Here is a 21788-nt window from a genome sequence, read left to right as displayed (position 1 = left end):
TGCATGTCAGGGGTATCCCATTCTAGACCCCTCTTAATTATACCTTGAGGCACTTGGGTAGCGGGCTCAAAACCAAAAACCTCAACGTACCAAATCATCCACCCCCATCATGGAATATGAGGGAGAATTTAATTAAAACCTTTTTAGCATATATGGATAAATAGTCATATTCAAGTCAATGTCCATTAAGGAATATTTCCATGTTTTTAAACTATTTAAATTGACTAATGAATATTGTCTTCATGAACAAGAGAGTTTCAATTTATCTTTTTATATGTTCAATTAAGACTTTTAGGATGGCCCACTAGGTTGTCATGGTAGATTAGAAAATTATACAAGAAGAGAGAATCTTTTGATTGTTTTTTGAGATGTTTGTTTTCTTTTGTTTTAAAAAATTAAGTTTCAAAATTTAAACATAAAATGATTCATATAATAAGAATTGAATAGAGATTTTATTTGATTAATATTTAAATTTTAGATACAAATAGTTAATATATACTTTTTACTAATCATTAAATTTACTCTACATATTTTTGCTAAAACTCTGTAATATGGATACTGGCTCTCGAGGCAATATGGATACTTTCCTTTGAATCTAAAGTTTTTTTAAGTGAATGTTGGCATTTGGATTGAGAAGTGCTTTTACATATGTATATGTATAGAAGTGCTTCCATGAAAACATTTCAATATATGTGGATATGTATGTACTTTTAGATATGCAAAAATATGAAAGTACATAAATATGCACATATACAAACATTTTTCATATAGTGCAAACAAAGCATTTTTTCATATAGTGCCAACAATACATATATGGAAGCACTTTATATATATATATATATATATATATATGAGTGAGAAAGCATAGCATATGTCAAATATGTGCATACATAGAAGTTATATATGCACATATATGCAATCACACATGAAAATTCTTTGGTGTTTGTAGAAAATGATATTTTTATTTACATATATACATTGTATATATATATAAATGCTTTCGTATAAATATAAATACCAAAATATTTTACGTATATATAGAAACATTTCCCACATATATGAAAGCGCATCCTTATATGTCTATATAATGAATCACATTTTACATATATGGTTGCATAAAAGCAATTCTCACACATATATGTATATTTCTATATAATGAATCACATTTTACATATTGGCACATGCATTTTTAATCCTTAACTTATATTTAGAGGTATTTTTATAGACGCTCAAATATAAAAGTACCAGTGCATATATAAAAGTATTTCGATGCGTATCATCTTATAAATATACTGAACTGTTACATGGATATGCAGATTTTTACCATATATAAAAGAAAAAAAACTACGTAGATGAGATTTTAGATATATGATATGTTGTGGAAATAAATCCTCAAATAAATTTTGAAATTACAATAAATTAGAGGAGTCAAACTCTCAAATTAAATTAGTCTTCTTGATTTCAATCACACATATGGCCGCTTGATCACCTTCTCATCCATACATGGAACGATTTTCTTCCAAAACCAGTGCTTTCTCCATTCAAGAATCATTTCTTCAATGGGTACACCCTTAGTCTCAGGCCGGAAGAAGTATACAAAGGCAGTCATGATACAAATCCAGCCTGCAAAGAAGAGGAAAATCCCGTACTTGAACGTACATAAAAGATATAGGAAGGATTGTGCAATTGCAAATGTGAAGAGGAGGTTTACAGAGACAGTTATGACCTGTCCAGCAGAGCGTGTTTCCAGTGGGAAAATTTCACTGGGCACAGTCCATCCAAGAGGACCCCATAACCACCCAAATGCAGCCACAAATAAACAGATGGCTGCTACCAACAACGCTGAGAATCCTTTGGATAGTTGTTGGTCTCCTCCAAACTTTAGGGCCAAGACTATGCCAACAGCAACCTGCGATAAAAAGAAGATAATATTGTTACTGATGAAGCCAGCAGAAAGCAAAGCAGCAAGAATGCGCAAAAAAAAAAGGCCAAAACTCTCTCCATATTCTGCTGCTGGGCATGGCATGGGCATGTTATGTTGGAAGCCTTGGTTATACCAACGGAAAGTTAGTTGATGTATACAAAAACCAGATGCAAAACAAAAAAAAACGCACGTGCGAACCCTCTCTCATACCTGACATACTATCATCATAATGCCGCCACCAAGTAGCAAGGGTCTGGGCCCCCACTTGTCAACAGTTGCAATTGATAGGAGGGCGGAAAGTACAAGAACAGCTCCGGTCAAAACGGAGGAATAGAGGGAAGCATTTGCACCAAAGCCCAAAGTGCCGAAAAGAACAGGGGCATAGAACAATATGGAATTGATTCCAGTCAAGATCTGAAACATGGGCATGCAGATGGCCATCACTAGCTGTGGCCGATTCCTCCTCTCAAAAATATTTCTGAATGGATGCTCGATGGCGTTAGCCAATTCACTGGCATCCACCATATCTTGATATTCTGCATCTACATGCTTGGTGCCCCTCGTCTTCTCCCTTCGCCTGGACGGCCACGTTCTATCAGACTGTTGGGAGTCTCAGGAAGGAACATCCCTCCAACTGTCATCAAAAGTGCAGGAACAGCAGCCAAACCCAGAGAAAGACGCCATCCCCACGGTGTTATGTTCCGAGTGCCGTAATTAACCAAATTTGCTGTGAAAATCCCAAGGGTTGTGGCCAATTGGAACAACATATTGAGTCCTCCACGGAGTTTTGGAGGAGCCAGCTCTTACGGGTACAGAGGAACGGCCTTGAAAAAAAAAAGAAAATTCTGTCAACCCATTAATTCATTCAAATTCAAACTAATAAAAAACTCTGCACACCCAAGTCGGCCAAACTATTAAAAAACTCTGCAAAGTTCCCACGTCATGATTCAGATACAAACTATTATTAAAAAAGTCTAATGCAAACCCAATTGGTTCGTTCTAAAAGCTGAGACTAAAACTCCTCTGTGTAGGTTAGGTTACCCAAGTCATTCTACGTGGAACTGGAATCCCGAGTCATTCTAAGTTGAATTTCAAAGACAAACGACTAAATCATTGGTTACCCGTAAATCTAATCTATCTAATTTTGACGAGGAGGATAGGACGTGATTTTATTTACCTAATCTAGCTAATTTTATTTACCTGATTTGCGAAGCCAATTCCGACACCAAGCATAATGCGCCCAAAAATGAGCATTGCCAAATTCACGGCACTGGCGTTCAGAGAAGCGCCTACGATGAAACTGGTACCTCCGCTGATAATAGTGGCCTTGCGTCCATATTTCCTCGTCATAGAAGACGCAACCAGCGAAGCAACAAGGCCTGCAACGTAGAGGGACGAGGTGAAGATAGCCAGGCCTTGGTTGTTGTACTTGCAGTAATCGGTATCATGGTCATGCATGCCATCAAGGCGTTCAACTTGACCAAGTCATCATTAATTAACTTCATATCATTAAGAATTCCACATTATCATCATCAAGGAGAAAGCATCATCATAATCAAAGTGTAAGCATCACCGAGTCTAGATCGCCATTAAACATTGCAATAACATCATCCATGTCATTTTCAAATGTCAATATCATCAACAGAACCCTTGGTGTCACAGTTTATAAAGCCTTGGTTTATGTCACTCGCTTCTTATACTATTCACACTTCTATTCTATGAAAACTAGTGACAATTGTTTTTATGATAGTTTATGGCAGTATTTATGAGTCATGATAGTGGTTACATTAAAAGTGATTGCAGTGAAAATGGTGCATGGCAGCTTCACTAGGGACAAATGCTGGTGCATGGTAGCTTCACTGGGGACAAATACCATACCACGTGCATTCATATTGGGGATATATATTGAGGAAAAATTTACATATTATATTCGACATATAATAGGGGGTAACAGTTTTTATATTGGCAAGTATAAAAAATGGAGCTCAAGGTTAATGAAAAACTATTAAGGGGTATAAAAAATGTTAATGAAAAATGGATATCTACAGTATCTAAGTAGGGGTTTTCTAAATTGGGAAGTTTTATGGGGTTTGTATGGGTAGAGGGTTAATTTTTTTTAGAGGTATTTTCCAATTTGTACTCAAATTAAGGGTATCATTTAGTATTCCACAAATACACGTGATATGTCATAGGTTCATTGAATGAAGCCCACATGTAGTGGTGGCAGTGCTTGTAGGTTGTGGTAGTGATTGTGAACTTCACAATGACATAAATTATAGGTTGTGGATTGTACTTATACATTAGTGATATATGATGGCAATAGATCTAGTTTGAAAATGATATGAAATAGAGGTCCACAAGGAAATTGAAGGAGTTTGAAGCCTCCATTGAGGTTGAATCCTCAATCAGATCAAACCTAAAGCAGGTTGGAACCTCAATCAAGTTGGAAACTAAAGCATATTGGAGCCCACTCGTCATTGAGTTGGAACCTCAATAAGGTTGTATTCTATAGTAAGCAACTACTTGCATTCTTTCGAGGTTGGTATGTCAAATAGGTTGTAGCCTACTGTAACTTGTGGCTTGCAATTATTAGGGGTACTTTCCTCTATTAGGTTTTAGCCTACAAATATATGTAATGAATTGAAGATAAATAAGAAGAAGGATTTATGGTTTTCTCCCTTGTTGGTTTCTACGTAAAAATCTTGTGTCCCTTGTGATGTGATGATGTGGTATTGATGTGATAGTAGCTTTATAATGCATTACTCTTTATGATGATTTGATTATAATGGTTATCATTCAATCCTACATGATTGATTGATTAGAAAAAAGTTATGAAATGATAAAGTTCTCTCGCATTGATTCGCCCTACCTTTTGAGTGTGACCTTTGGGCCGACATTTAAATACAATCTTTGCAACTTAACAAACACTTTAAAAATCATTTTTTCATAAAATACAATATAAATTATTAGTTAGGTGACAGGTCGGTCCATATTTATATCATTAAAATATGTTTGTTATTTTTTCACATGGATAACACATAGTAAATGCACAAATAGTAGCACTGGAAATGGACTTGGGGATTCTATCTAGCATGCCTGAAAAATCATAACTATAGCACACAAAATTTAATATATAGTTTTATGTGGTTATTTTTGGTTTTTTATGCCGTTATTTTTCCAAATTGAGTTCTAGAAGAATCTGAGTGATTAGGGCTTTGAAGTCAATGTTGTATTTTTATTTGTATAATCTTTAATGAAATAACATTAATGCTTATCTTTGATTTTGATTTTCATATTCCAATAGTGGTATTAGAGTGAGTCTCTCTCAGACACTTGCTAGATATGCCTCTCTAAGTTGGTCAAATCTACCACTCTGAGTAGCCCTAAAACCCTTGACTATTTGTTCTCGTATTTATAACATTTCTACATTGTTGTTTTATCTATGTGTTTAGTTAAGCTTTTCTCTACTAAACATTTTGGATTGCATGGTATCTTCTTGCACTATTGCATCTCTTCCATGTGTGTTTCTCTGTGAGCTACTTCCATACAAAAATCACACTAACCCATGATGAGATGCCATTTTCCCATCATAATTCTCTCTTTATATTACCCAGGTGGATATTGGTTTACATCCACCTATTCCACCTGGACCCCCGCCATTGTTTCTTTTAGTTTCCTTAATTGTAGCACAATTTACTATTTTTGGCATTTTTTCAGGTCCTAAACTTTCGAAGTCATTTTAACACCCTAAAAGTTGTCTTTCTGGAAAACGGGAAAACCCATATCCTATGTAAAGGGCTTTTAATTCAAATTTATAGTCCTGAGATAGATATTTATAAAAAGGTATGATACACATCAAATAGAGATTGTATGCCTGTTACAACCCCTCGAATATGACATACCAATTTACCCCAACGGTGCCCACATATGTTTGGTGGTTCATCTCCTAGGGTTAAGATTTTGGATGTTTATGGTTTTCCATTGTTTATAAATAATAAATAGGCCTTCGCGCCTCGTCGTAACATGGTTGAGAAGGCATGTAGCCATCACTTCTCTTCTCAAATATAGGCTACCATTCGCTGACTTAGTTTATTTCCATTCAGCCGGTAACAAATTTTAGTACTTTGTTATTAATGAATTGAAGTTACATTTTCATTTTATATCTATATTTCTGTTTATATCTATATTCATGTTGTTCCTTCATAAACTTGGATCAGTGGTATCAGAGAAGTCTTCTCTTTCTCTATCTTTCTATGCATCACCCCAACGAGGTCGAGATATAAGGAGTTAGGGCTCAAACTGGTTGAACCTTTGCAAGATTGACCTCACTGACCCCGAGGACCTCCCATCGTGTAAGAAAATAAAGATGAGGGAGCAAGATATCCTTTCAAAATATTGCTTGAAGAATCCCTCAAGTAAGGGAAAGTTGCCCCAAAATTGCAGAACAAGGGACAAATCCAAGACGGGGAGACCTAGGAAAATCCACCAAAGCCACAATCATAGAACAACACCATAAAGACAAAGAAGGACACATGAAAGTGGTGTGAGTTCCATAAGAGCCCCACTGACAACATAAAGTGAGTGTCGAGCCAAGAAATCATTGGTGGCTGAGCTAAAGGCTTCAGAGTCAGATGAATGTTCCAACTTTAAGTCAGAACCCCACAATGCAAATGACAAAGGGAATCAAATTATTGATGTGGAGTGAAACGCCACTGTTTCCACCGCCAAGGTCCAGAAGATTGAGCCTGGAGATCCAGAGGAGGGGGAGCGCCTCTGCCACTCACAAATGTGGGTGAAGGGTTCTCCACTACAGTCCATTGTCGAAAAGAAGATTTAAAAGAACCTCATTTCAGTAGAGGTCATGAAGTATTTGGACCTACCGACCACACCAGACTTGCAGTTTTACACCATCGGGTGACTTCATCAAGGACTAGATCTCCGCGTCAACTAGAGGTGTTGCCTTCCCTATAGCATAAAGCCCTTAACGGATGAGGTACTATGTGATTTTTCTCCTCTTCAAGTTTGTGATGTATTATTAGGCAAACCATACTTGTGGAAGTGTCATGTTGTGTATGAGTCTAAGCCTCACACTGTCATTATTACTTTGGGAAATAAGTTATACAGGATACCAAAGGTAGCCTCACCTACCACCATCTCTTTGATCTCTGCTAAGAAATGCAGTAAGATCATATATTAGACTAGGAAATTTGTTTTCTTTCTGATGTGCTCTCAAAGTAAGGGGAAGGAGATGGTCATCCACACCGATCACTGACCTCTTCATTTTATACAGATACAAGGGAAGTTTCAAAATGATTTCCATCAGAAGTGGTCTACATATCTACAACAATTCCACTTGAGCATTAAATACAAAAGGCAACACCAACCATGTTGCATATTGCCTTAGTCATTCCCCAGTTGCAACACTAACTACTGTTGTCAACTCTTGTGGCCACAAAACCTCTGGATGGCAAAAATTGTATAAAAATGATCTAGAGTTTTCCACCACATACCAAATGCTAGTGGATGGAAATCAAGTTCTTGATTTCCACCTCCATGATGCATTATTATGCTACCTGGGTAACCTTTGTGTTCCTTCAAGAGAGAATGTTAAGCTGATTTGGGAGGCACACTACAGTCAGGTTGTAAGACACTTTGGAGTGGAGAAAACTATGGACATACTCCAAAAGTAATTTTATTGGCCAAAACTTTGATAGGATGTTGGAAAATATATCATATATTTCACTACCTATGCCATAGCCAAGCCCACCATCAATAATCAAGGTATGTACACTCCTCTGCCTACTCCTAGCCAACCCCGGGAATCCGTCTCCATAGACTACCTATCTGGCCTCCCTTCTACCAAGAATGGTAATGACTATGAATTTGTGGTCGTGGATAGATTTTATAAAATGGCTATATTGGTGGCCTACAAGAAGAGTATCACAGTAGAGGACACTACCAAACTCTTCTTTGTATGAGTGTGGGTACATTTTGGGATGTCTTTGAACATTATTTCAGATCGGGATAGGAGGTTCCTAAGCACATCCTAGTCAAGCCTCTAGAGGCTATTGGACACCAGGCTCACCAAGTCGATTGCATTCCATACCGACACTAATGACCTGACAAAAGTCGTCAACAAGATGATAGTGCACATATTTCACATGTACAACTCCAAGCATCCACGAACCTAGAATGAGAGACTTCCTTATGTGCAACACAACTATAACAGATCTCTCCATATCTCTAATAGTTTCGGTCCCTTTCAAGTGGGTTTGGGATTTCAACCATTGCATCTGATTGATGTTGCCATGCCTCATGCAACTACATAGACAAAATCCACACATGTATAGTCAGAGGTTGATAAAGAAAACAGGTTTATTGAATGCATCGAACACATCTTCCAGTAATTTCATGACATCTTGGAGAATTCTAATTCCAGGTTAGAGTAGTGACATGATCAACATCAGGTGCCACATAAGTTTAAAGTGGATATACATACCAGATACCCCGATATCATAACCAAAGATGGATTCGCCAATAGAAACAACAATGCTTGCAACAATGACATAGAGCATTACTCGGCCATGGTATTGATGTGCTCTTTTGTATGACACTCCCACTACCACTGCTTGCACAGAACCTCCCGCCATCAGGCTCTACAGAACCAGGAATATTCAAGAAGGGCTCAAAAAGTATCCTGCACGGATCTGAATCCTGGACGTGATCTATATAAAATTAAATTTCGCACCTTATACGTTTGGTAGATGGCGACCAATGTTGTTATCACAATGCAGCTAACCTTTGTCAACAATGCAATGCTCCATAATAATAATGGGACATTCGCATATTTCCAATTAATGATGCAACTTTATCCATCCATGTCGCCATGCAACATATTCATCTCATTTCACGTCGCCATGCAACATATTCATCTCATTTCACGTGTGAAGAGACAAACAATCTCCATGCTTATAAATGCACGGCACATTAATTAATTCACTTCTATCTACCCATCATGACTTGACTTTCCATTTGATGAGAGGCACTTAACTAAATCTTTCTATTATGATTTAACTAAATTTTCAATCTTTCTAGGACATGCAGTTAACTGACTATATATATAATAGAAGATGGTTAGTGAATATAATGTTATATATATAAATTTTATTCACTAATAATTTTTTATTATTATAATAAATAACAATGTCTAATTATGTCTTTGTTTAATATTGAGTTAACATATGTCTCCCTTAAAATTAAAATAAAGTATTTTTTAAATAGAAAAGCCAATATCAATTATAATAAATAACAAAAATTAATATGCTATATATGTTTAGTTAGTTGCCCTAATATAATTTCATGTAAAGTAATTAGAAGCAAAAAAAAAATGTATAAGATCGATCTTTAGACCTTATACTTTTCAAAAATATTTCACCACATGATTCAAATAATCTTTATATAAATAGATATGTAAATATATAAATTAGAGAAAAAAATATATTATATTGCATTTTAATATTCTTATTGATTAAATGGTTATTAATTAATGTGAATTATTGTTTTAAATCATGTGAATAACAAATTAAAGGTTTCATGTCGACAAATTAATTCTAGTCATCCAAAAATTCATCATCAAATGACTCCACATCATCATCATCATCAACAAGATATACATTTACATCATCAAAGGAATATACATTTATAAGAAGTCAAAACATATCATCAACGAATCTAGTCTCATCTATGTCATCAAGGAACCAATTATCTCAACATTCTCGAGGAGATAAACTTGCTTATATCATCAAGGAGTTGAACTTGACCAAGTCACCATTAATTCACTCCATATCATCAAGAAGTGCACATTATCATCATCAAGGAGTAGGCATCCTCACCATCAAAGTGTAGGCATCACCGAGTCTGGATCACCATTAAAGAGTCCAATAACATCATCAATGTCATTGCCATATGTCAATATCATCAAGAGAACCTTTGGTGTCATAGTTTATAAATCCTTGGTTTATGTCGCTGACTTCCTATACTTTTTACAGTTCTATTCTATGAAGAGATATACTCACTACAACATAGATGGTTCTTTCAAACTCAGATAACCTAAATCTTTTGGTTTTCAAACATCATCATAGTTCTATTTGTTCTAATGACTGTAGATCTTCGTAACTCAAATCTTGATATGGAGACTTTCACATAGATTTCTTATGTTACCTTGATTTGATTCTCTAATTCAAACTATTCTCAAAGATATCACAACATCTAATCATACTTGAGAAATATTATCAAATTCTTTCATAAATTTTGTTTCAGACTTCTTCATGGTTGTTTAGATTGACCTCAAATTTTGATTCCATAAATCCACACAATATATATATTGTCACACGGAATAAGTCGATCTTGCGGACAAGATAGACCTTCCTAGAATCTAAAGAAGACCTAATGACAAGCAAACCAATCAAACACTATCTTTCTCTAAATATGCTTTTATAAACAAAGGCAAACAAGTGTTTTAGGGCCTACCTTAGGTCCAACGCAAGTTTGTGGAAGCCTTCGCTCCTTCGATTCAAATGAGCTCCTTTGTCGCGAATCTGCAAACACAAACAAGCAAACAAATTAAATAGCACCTGAAAAGCCAATATCATAAAACATATTTAACATGAAAATCAAGGAATTCATGAAACAAATAACATGAGATACTTGTTGAGAAAAATGAGTTTGATTGTATTAATTCAAAAGAAGAAGAACTTTACAACCTGTGCCTTGACGCTGTACAAGCTCCTCCCAGGGTCCAGCAAGAAGTCTCCTCTACTTTGACAAGTTTCACTCTCTTCCCAATGAAGCCAAAAAGGTATGTGATCTCTCCTCTTAAGCTCAACTAGGAAGTCTTAATTTCACCAGCATTTACCCTCAAAAATGTTCAGCGTCTAACATCTCTAGAAACCAGCTTAATGCATGAATTTATAGTGCAATGGAGGGAAGTTACTAGGTCCTCCTTCAAAGTGATAAAGCCCTCCTTCAAAGGGATAACTCCTCTCATCAAGGGATTAGCTCCTTCTCTTTTGGGATGCATGAACCACCTAAGAGCGGCAAATCCACGTCAAAATTCCTTCTAGAATCATCTAGAATTAACCCAAAGTGAGTTTTTTAGAATAAACTTGCGCCTTTTTGACTTTCACAGGGGTCCGCACCCACACCTTTAGGGACAGAGTAGGCAGGTCCGCAGTTTTTGTAAACAGAAGGTGCGGGACCGCAGGTAACAGTGAGAGAAAGTGCGGAACCAGAGTTTCATTGATTTTCAATGTCTTTCTCTCATTTTCAAAGCTTGACTTGAAGAGCTGAGGTCTGAGACTTGCTTAGGAGGACAGTACAAGTGATGATAGACCCATACTGATTGCAAATAATCATGGTGACGATATTTTTGTGTAACAGATTTCCCCCTAAAGTGTGAAGTCTGTAGTAGATGAGGATTTCATTTATCATTTAGGAAGATTGAAGTACTTTATCATTTCGAGGATCATCTTATGGAGAGTCGGGTTGGAACCTGTAAAAACATTCAATGCAAGATACATATATGAGATTATATCATCGCTGAGGTAGGCATTCCCATACTCAGATCAAAACTGACTTAGAAAACTAACTACTGCTCTGATACAAGAATGATCTTGTAAAACATCACAAGTATAGACTCATGTGGACACAGTATGGACGCAGCCATCTGTTTATGAATAGTCCATTATATAATGAATACAAAATTCCTCACAGCCTGGATTGTGGAAACTAGATCCAGGGTCTTCATTTCTACTTCTTGAAACAGTACGATTCTATCCATGCGAATAAATGTGTTAAAGTCGAACATGGTAGAAACCACTTGATTACCAGTCAATGATGTAAACTGTTAACAAGTGTGAGAGAAACAACCAGTGATGTCATTGGCTCTCAAAGTACCCAGTACAATCCATGAGATGTGAATAAATGTGTTGATGTCGAACATGTCACGGAATCCTTTGATCGAAGGTCTATGATGCAACCTGTCGTCAAAGGCGAGAAACCTGCCATTGAGGTATGCAGATTCCAAGGTATTGACGATTTCTAGATCATCTTTCTAGATAATGAGCTAAAGTCGATAGAAAGCGATCCGTTGCAGGCAAGCCCACAACACGAAATCATAGATCAAGTTGAAGAAATTTAGTTGCAAGGACTGACTCAGAGATGGTCAAGATGGATGACAGATATTTTGCAGATGAATGGCTTATTGGCAGTGACATCTTGAACACATAACGACACAACATATGGTTTGGTGACAATTGACCCAAAGTTAATACCCAGAAACCGGCTGAAGACTTTCAATGTGGTTTGATCAACTGTTAGGCAAAGGATTTCCCAACCCAGGTGAATAAAAGTGTCATGTTCAAGTATGAAAAACAGGCTCATTTTTCTCTCTTTTCCCCCACCATTTCTGGCAAGTACCTCTTTATTTTTGACAAGCTTGAGGAGGATAACATTTGCTTGATTATAAGCTCATCCTTCGGATGAGTCCAACTTAGTTTAAATTCGAACCCTAAGAAGGAGTGGTTCGTTCCTATTTGTAATTGAACAGGTCCTTTACTGTGAAATTTTAACGAGTCCAGTATAGGAGAAACTCGGCGTTTTTCAATTTTAGAGAGTCTGAAAAAACATAAGAAAACTCCAGGGTTGACCTTTTTTGTAAATTTGTGTCTCCCAAGCCCGAAAAAGTATAAAACAATACTTGAGAGAACCGCTTGATCTTTTACGACCAAGGAGTATTTTTCGTAATTAGTTCCCTTGATCCGAAAAAGTAAAAAAGCGATCAACGACACGTCGTTTTATAACCAATATCGAATTTGAAACGATAAAATCCGACAATCTTTTCATGTTTTTACGGTCAGAAAAGAGCTATAAGTGGACCGTCTTTTAATTCTGTTTTAACGAGTTTAAAAGAAAAACCCGGCGATCTTTTCATGTTTTAGGAGTCAAAAAAGAGCTTAAAGGTGACTCTAAATGTTTTTTCGTTGAAAATGATAGATTTCACCTAAATAATTCGTTATCCTGAACAAAAACGCAAACATTACTCATACCTATTTGAAATGGATAAAAATGTTGCAAAAATACCTTTCCAAAGTGAAACATAAACAAATTTGCAATTTATTTACTTAAAAAACTTATAAAAATGGCCTTTGTCAATTCATTTTTACCGTTTGAGTTTTGGTTGAGAAAATAGTGCTTTTGTTCAGAAAACTTCCCGTGAAGATTGCGGAAAATCCAACCGTCAGAATCAAACGCTGTCTTCTCCAGGTAATCCACATCATCCTACTCTTCATTTTTAACCGTTTCATTTCTTGTTTTAGGCTTTCATTTCATTTTTTGGAGGGTTTTTAGGCTTAAAACCCACGCGCATGGACCCGCAGGTGTACCACTGCTGGCCTGCGGACCCCGACTTTTTCTCCATTGGGAAAAAGTCAGGGGTCCGCACCTTCCATGTAGACAAGGTGCGAACCCACGCACTGTGTCTAACTCGAAGGGTGCGGTCCCCACCGCAAGGGTTTTTAACCCAAAATTTCTCAAAATTGGCCCAAACAAAATAATTTCTAACATTCTAATTTATCTTTTTACTTGATGCAGAGAGTACATCATGCTAGATTGACATGAACAAGAGCATGAGGACGTGGATGTTGCCACATGGAATCATCAACCTTCGCTTGATTCTTTGAAGGCGTGCGGCTTGTACAAATTCTGGGCCATTCCTGGCATGAGGGCTCAGGTGGATTTCTTATAGTGGCTGGTTAACAGATGGAGCATACAGGACCAGTGCTTCTTCATTGGTGGCCACCAGCTCAAAATTGAGCCGACAGACATATATTTCTTGACTGGTTTTCCTAAGAGAGGTGAAGACTTGACTCTATTCGGGGCTAGGCCAGGTGGCCAGTCTGTCGATAGCCTCCGGCTAGAGTTCTGCAACAGCCAGGCTAGAGACAAAGGGATAGACATAAAAACCATATCCCTTCCTGAACTCATGGTGATCGCATTTACTGTCACCAGACTTTGCGGGAGTGCCGCATTACATATTGCCACCGGATCCCAGATGCGTATGGCAGTTGATTGCTTTCGAGGCACCATCTTCAACTGGTGCGATGTTGTGTTGGCCAATGTGAAAGGCCAACTGACCAGGGCCAAGAACGGACAACTAAAGACCTTTGGTTATGGGGCTTTGGTTGTGAGTTTTGGTCTGGAGAGGGTTTCCATGTTGATCCCGCAGCACCTTACTGTTGGAGCTGGGCTTCCTCGAGAGCCCAAACTGATGCGATGGGTTGTAGTTATGGCCCGTCACCTGGACGAGAGGACAGAGGTTGCTCGATTCAAACCTGAGTATTTCCAATGGTTGGAAAACCAGGTTTTTTCTATTCAAGACTTCCCTTACGCTGGGGTAGATTTTCGTGGTGACCCAGACATGGCTCTTCCACCAGGAGAGCAGTGGGATGACTCAGGTAAAATTATTTTCAACATTTTTCCTATTTAAATTTTTTTATTATTTTTATCGTCCCAAAACTGATAGCAAAAGTTTCAAATGCAGATGTGGGTCCACAGCGACCAGCCGCCCTCCGCCCTTACAAGAGGAAACAACCAGTTGCAGCCGCGCCAGCCCCACAGGACGAATCAGCAGAGGTTTTGGCCGAGTTGGAGGGTCATCTCGAGCGCTTGAGAGGAGATATTCCGGAGACCACTATAGATGACATTCCTCGTCGACTTCAGCGTTATGTCATTGGGGTCCCAGGACCTTTTAGGAGGTTCCTTTGCAAGGTGGCCCGTGCAGTGGTTTCTTGTTGAGATCATCACCAGTGATAGGATGATCGCCTATTGTGGGCACATATGACATTTTTGTTTTTTGTACTTATCATTTTTGCCGATCAGAAGGTGTTTTTCGACCTATGATCGAGGACGATGTATTTTTTGACACACTCATATCTATATATATATATATATATATATATATATATATATATCACTATTACCGGCTTATCTTGTAAATCATGTTATGGAATGGTTTTAAATTTACATGTATGATTATTGCAAATGTCTACTTAACATTCGAGAAGCAATTGCATCTGCTAATGTATTTAAAGATCTTGGAATATGCTGATATTCAATATAATCAAATTCACGTTCCAAGAGACGCACTCTCAAAAATAATCTTAATAACACTAGATTTCTAATGGCATACACTCTATTAAGCTGTAATACAACGAGTTCAGAATCTAACCTCACTATCAAACTCCGAATCCCAATTGAAATAGTTTCAGATAATAACTCAATCACTGCACTATACTCGGCAATGTTGTTCGTTGTTTGACCGAGGCTTACCCCATGCATAGATACTAACTCGTCAGAGGGCGAATAGATAACCCAAGCTGCGGAAGAAATGTTCCGTGTATTACGACAAGCACCATCAGCGAAACCAATGCATGTCTGGAGAGGCATCGACATCTGCAATATCAAAAGTAAAACCAAGATAAGCAAGAATAATGACGAAAAAACATTCTCTAAGCTTAAGCACACTGTTTAAAATAAAACACACCAGCTAGAAAGAAGAGCTATCCTAACTAAAAAATATCCATACCCATCTTTAAGCATAATACCTCTTCAAGTAAAGACCATTTTTGGGTTTATCTAAAGAGTCCCCGTCAAAGTCTACCAATTCGTAGGCCCCTTTTGCTAGCTTTCGCTTGACAACATAGGGACCATGCCACATAGGAACGAATTTTCCAACGCCTAATTTATCATTATCTTGACCGTAAACTAAGACTAGATCTCCTTCCGAAAAATTTCGAGGGGTCACATTTCGATCATACTGAGCTTTCATACGTTTTGCGTGAGTTTCGATCGCCAATGCAACATCACGTCGATTCTCATCTAATTGAGCCAAGTATAACAAACGTTTTTCCTCTTCAGAAGTGGCTAGAAGTAAGTCGATGGCCATTTGCAGTGACGGGATTTCACATTCAATAGGTAACACAGCTTCGAGACCATAGACTAGTTGGAAAGGAGTGAACCCTGTTGATGTTTTTACTGAAGTTCGGTACGCCCAAAGCGCTGAAAATAGCATGTTATGCCAATTCGACCGATGAATCCCAATGATTCGTCGGATCATGATGACTAAAACTTTGTTGATGGATTCAACCAGACCATTAGCTTGTGGATAATAAGGAGTTGAACTATCGTGACGCAAACCAAGCTGGCCTGTGAGTTCGGTCATCATAACGTTTCGAAAATGACGCCCATGATCAGTGATTATCGCTTGTGGGACACCAAACCTAGCAATTATATGATTGAACATGAAAATTGCAGTTGTCTTGTCATCTGCCTCAAATGTAGGCATCGCCTCGGCCCACTTGGTAAAATAATCTACCGCAAGGATGATATACGCATGCCCCCCGACCGAGTGAGGGTTACATGTAATAAAATCGATACCCCATTTGGAAAAAGGACCAACGGCAATTATAGGGTGGAGAGGAGCAGGTGGAGCATGCATCTTTCGATCAAAAATTTGGCAGTTGTGGCATTTTCGGACCACAGTAATACAATCTTCAAATAAAGACGACCAGAAGTAGCCAGCGCGCAATATCTTTTGGGCTGTGGCATACCCAGACATATGACAGCCACACGCTCCAGAGTGACAGTCATTTAGAACCCTTTCAGCTTCCTCGTGAGTTAATCAACGTCGAAAAACAGAGTCTGCCCCACGGTGATAAAGAGTATCTCCAATAATCTTGTATTGTTGGGACTGGAATCGAATTTTCCGACGTTCTGACCTTGAAATTTCTGGCCGAAAGGATTGGGTGTGGAGATAAACGATGATATCCCCATACCATGGATCTAAAGTGCTGATTAGAAATAAGGATTCATCTGCAATGGGCTCCTCCGCCACAGTCTTCGTGTCAGCACGCGGGAAGTCACACATTAACTCCGCAAAAACTAAAGATTTCTTAGACTTAGATTTTTCAAATTCCAAATCGAACTCCTGCAAGATAACAATCCATTTAGAGTACTTGCCCCCTAGCAATTGCTTGGTCAAAATGTATATCATAGGGTTGCAATCTGAAATTACTGTAGTTTTACGTAGTAAAATGTAGTGACGAAAACGTTGGACAGCTTGAACAGCTGCCAATGCCAATTTCTCCCCATGTGAGTATTTTAACTCAGTTGGATTTAAAGTTCGACTAAGGTAATATATCACATGTTCAGTTCTGAATTCATCTTCCTGAACTAAGACCATTCCAATGGTGGAATGAGAGGCGGCGAGATACAAGAAGTAATCCTGGTTGTAGTTGGGAGGATGCAATAACGGTGCATGGGTCAACGCGTGTTTGAGTGCATCAAAAGATTTCTGAGCTATCTCATCCCAATAGAATGGAGTATTCTGTTTCAACAACCAGGTAAAACCCTTTGTAACCTCGGCATAGTTAGGAATGAATCGTCGTAAAAATTTTTCTTTCCCTTGCAAACTTTGGAGTTGGCGAAGACTCGAAGGAGGAGGCAATTTGACAATAGCTTTGACCTTCGAGGGATCGACGCGAATGCCGGCTTTCGAAACTACAAACCCCAGCAATCAACCCATTTCTATACAGAAGACACATTTGTGTGGGTTTAACTGAATCCGATAATGCCTACACCTCATAAAGATTTCTCGTAAATGGACGAGGTGATCTGCTCGATGTAATGAATGAGTAGGCAAGTCATCAAGATAGGGTTGCACAATGTGCTTGATGTCATGAAACGCATAAGACATGGCCCTTTGAAAAGTTGCTCTGACATTCTTGAGCCCAAAAGATAACTTGCAATAAGCAAATGTCCCCCATGGACAAATGAAAGCCATTTTTGGTTGATCGGCAGGTAGAATATTGATTTTATTGTATCCGAAAAAACCATCCATGAAGGAGAATATTTCGCTGCCGGCACAATCATCAATGATTTGATCGATATAGGGAGTTGGGTAATTTTCCTTTGGACAGGCTCGATTAATGTCCCTATAATCGATGCATATTCTTATTGTTCCCTGCTTTTTGTTAACCGGAACAATATTCGATACCCAATCCGTTAACGGGATCAGATAAATGAAACCTGCTTTGAGTAATTTTTCAACTTCGGCTTTAATTGCAGCAGCTATTCTTAGGTGAATCTGACGCAAACGTTGCCGGACGGGTTTAGCGTCCGGGTAAGTCTTGATCTCATGAACAACAATCGCGGGATCAATTCCTGGCATTTCCTCATATGACCAGGCAAACACGTCGCGGAATTCTTGAAATAGGGCCTTATATATTTGAATTTCGTCGTCTGTACACAAGGCACCTATATGAATGTTCTCAATAATTCTAGGCTTAACCGAAATGTCAATAGGAATAGTTCGAGAGATGTTTCCCAAATTTAACTCTGAATCAGGATGTTTCATTGGATTCTGAGGTTCCTTGACATATTCAGTCGTAAAAATTGATGAAAAATCATTTTCAAAACAATCATTCTCGGGTAAAAACAAAGATCTGTGATGGAGATCTTCCCATGGTAAATCATCTACACATAGGATTTCACGAATTTGCTCATCAGAGTGAACAAGTTCAGAAAATGTGATTGAATCCGAGCTTGATGTGAAAAGTGATTCTTCACGAACCACATTCATTAGGTCAATTTCGGTTGAAAAAGGGTCGATAAATGATTGCACAGCCTCATACGTGATTTCATATGGACTCAAAGGCATGACATTACCAAATGAGTCTATCTCAGATTCAGAAGGAACGATCCAAGGATCATCATAAACAATGGTGTCTGACGTAATCATATGAATGGTTGCAAATGAAGATGATGCGTTGATCGGAGGAAAAGGAAAAGTTCCCAGTAAACCGGCATCTTTAACTAGTCCTACTCCAACATCCTTATACGGGATAGTCGTTTTACCGACATGCTGAATCCTTTCAGAAGAGGCTGGGTCAGATGAAGAGTAAGCCAGCTGGTCTATTATTACGATCTCTCCATTATGAGGAAACTTTATATCTCGAAAGACCGATGAAACAACCGTTGTCATAGCGTAAGACCAACTTCGACCCAAGAGAAGGTTGTAATCTAGAGGGGCATCAACCACCTCCACATCTAGATTAACGGTTTTTCCTTCAACCACTATAGGCAAATCCTATAGAATGCCAAAAGGATGAAACCCACGGCCATCAAAGGCCTTTAGAATCGTCGGGGATTGATTTAGCGAAGGAGAACCAAGCGATCTCCAACACTGTATCGACATAATACACGTTGAGGATCCCTCATCAATCACAGTCTGATGAATAGACCTGTTTTCTACTATCACTGGAATCTGGAAAGCCATTTGATGAGGCAAACGCAGTGTACTATTTTCTAGATCGAAAATTATTAGGTTCAAGTCCTGAATGTAAACAGCTCCTATAGCTGACAAAAGTAATTTACTCTGTGCTGGACATGCTTGCAGCACCTCCAAAGCCAACATTGTTGAGGGTGAAACAGCTAAATCCTCAACAATGTTATAGTTCTGAGCCGCTCTCGCATGTGGATTGAAAGCTGACTTTCGAAGTATACCCTTGGCGGGCGGTTTGATTACCAAGTCTGGATTAGGTTTCTCGATCTGTAGTGGATCGGAACTGGGAGCTGAGGTTGATGGATTAGAATGAGAAGATTTTGCTTCTTTACCATCAACAGGACTTTTACTACCATAATCTTGCGATCGAGTCGCAATCCTAACATGGAACATCATCAGTATGGGTTCTTCATTGGCACTCGAAGAAGAACCTATCATCTTACTGTCTTGAGCTGGAAAAGGATCCTTCAAAACAGCAGGCGTTTGGGAACCTTTGACAATCTTCGCAACCTCTGCATGATGAGGGCAGTCTCTTGTAAAATTTTCATCGTCACAAATGAGACAAGGATAACGAGGTTTGCATTTTCATCATTGGATTCCGATTTTTCAGGTTTCTCCTTTGAATTTTTGTCTGTTTTATTCTTCTTCTTTCCTTTCTTCTTTCCACCGGATTTTGATTTGGCTGTAGATGATTCTACAACGTGAATATCGACGAAAATTTCCGCAGAAGAATCTCCTGTCGGGGAATCAGGCAAGGTTATGATAGGAGAAGAATTCTTGGAAGACTTCTTCTTACTTTTAGTGTTAACCGTACCAATCATACCATCGGCGGCATGAGATCCCGAAGGAGCTGCAGCGATTTGATTTTTCTTGGGAAGATCAGGGATTTTCTCGTGTAACGTACCTGACTGAGTATAAACCAAGTCAAGGTACTGTGCTTGAGCAATTACTTGCTCCTCAGTAACAACTCCGGCTTTAGCTACATCTTCAGTGATCTTTGGCAACAAAGATTTTACAAACCACTCAACCAAAATCTGATCCGGAATAAAAACCTTCACTAAACGCCGTCAACGTCTCCACTCATGAATATGATCTGAAATGTAAGTGGACGTCGATTGCTTTAACGAAGTTAGTAATTCCATGCCATTGTCATATCGGACTGGCAACTGAAAATGAGTTAAAAACGAGGTAACTAACTAACTAAAATTATAAAAAGTGCCTAGCGGTAACTCAATGTACCACTTGGCCGCGAGACCAATTAGAGTGCGCTGGAAAAGTCTTAGATGGATTGAATCATCTGAAATGGAGTTAGACGCACACCAGAGGTGATAAGTCATCACATGGTTCGACGGGTCCTCTCCTGATTTACCTTCGAACTTAGGAATGTCACTAGGCAACTTATTCGGCATTGGCGGCCAAAACGGAAGATAATTAATGGGATCATTCGTTAGGCGCGACAAGTTAGGCAAGTCCAAAGTTGCAATAAATGGTAACTGACGATTAGCGTCCCTAAAACTCTGGGTCATGAGACCAGCCCCAAGAGGAGGATATCCGGGATAACTAGGAATAGGAATTGCATTTGGGATATTGTATCCTCCCAGAAAACCAGGATTAACCGGACCGTACTGGGGTTGTTGAGGTTGTTGATAAGTGTACCCAGGGTACAGTTGATACTAATAGACTGGCTGCTGCACAACAGGACCAAATTGATACTGTCCCTGGTATGGTTGCTAAGTAAATTGTGGTTGACTTGTGACAACCGTACTTGAACCAGGTTGTCCTAGAGGCATCTGAACCGAAGTTTGAATCATGGATCCAGATGGTGTTAAAGATGTCTGAGGAGTAGCTATAGGAACAGTAGAAACCGAAGCTGTCAATACTCCAGAAGTAGGTGGGGTAGATTGAACAGATGTTGCGGCAGTTGCAGCAGTCGTTTGAGGCGGAGTACAAGGCGTACTAGGCCTAGGCTGAGAAACTACCGAAGGTACAGAGGTTTGAATGTTAGACTGGACTGGTTGTTGGGGTGTACCAGAAACTAAGGGTTGTCCAGTTTGAGATGACAACTGTACATTTGGCTGCAACACCTGTTGAGTTTGCGATGGATCCCACACTAAATTCATTCCGGGGTATGGACCCATAACAGGTTGAGAATATTGAGGACCATAACCGGGTTGAGGGTAAGATTGATAATTCAAAGGTACATTTCCCGTTCCTTGAACATATGATTGACTGGAGGGTGGTTGGAAACCTTGGTTCGAGTACTGACCTTGGGGTTGATACCCTTGAGGCACGTACTGATACTGGGGTTGACCTTGAGGTATAAATTGATACTGGGGTTGACCTTGGGGTACATATTGAGTCTGGGGTTGACCTTGAGGAATGTACTGTCCCGTAGGTATGTACTGTCCTTGAGGTTGCCCCCCAGATGCAAATTGGGTACCTTGAGGTTGCCCTCCAGGTGATAAT

The 21788-nt window shown here is 38.8% G+C and overlaps 1 protein-coding gene and 1 pseudogene across 1 annotated transcript; both read right to left on the bottom strand.

The window, feature by feature from the left end:
* Positions 1-1465: 1465 nt before the first annotated feature.
* Positions 1466-8574, bottom strand: LOC149145124 (sugar transport protein 7-like). The gene is made up of 5 exons (XM_089449123.1): positions 8420-8574; positions 6490-6536; positions 3125-3399; positions 2135-2748; positions 1466-1909 (listed from the first exon to the last, which is right to left on the bottom strand). Exons 4-5 carry the CDS (start codon positions 2447-2449, stop codon positions 1466-1468), a joined length of 759 nt encoding a protein of 252 aa, XP_089305249.1. The 5' UTR covers positions 2450-2748; positions 3125-3399; positions 6490-6536; positions 8420-8574.
* LOC149145125 (sugar transport protein 7 pseudogene) lies at positions 2467-3382 on the bottom strand (annotated as a pseudogene).
* Positions 8575-21788: the final 13214 nt, after the last annotated feature.

Source organism: Pinus tabuliformis, chromosome X (genome assembly GCF_031772625.1).
Source record: "Pinus tabuliformis cultivar Carrire ecotype Pingquan chromosome X, CPIR1, whole genome shotgun sequence".
In the NCBI taxonomy this organism is placed as follows: domain Eukaryota; kingdom Viridiplantae; phylum Streptophyta; class Pinopsida; order Pinales; family Pinaceae; genus Pinus; species Pinus tabuliformis.
Note: the sequence above shows the minus strand (reverse complement) of the source record. Positions and strands in the feature narration are given on the sequence as shown.

Excerpts from the sequence above, each read along its gene's own strand:
- LOC149145124 (XM_089449123.1), bottom strand. The coding sequence starts at position 2,449 with ATGGTGGATGCCAGTGAATTGGCTAACGCCATCGAGCATCCATTCAGA. Across the intron at positions 1,910-2,134 it reads TTATGATGATAGTATGTCAG|GTTGCTGTTGGCATAGTCTT; the intron begins GTATGAGAGAGG and ends TTTTTATCGCAG.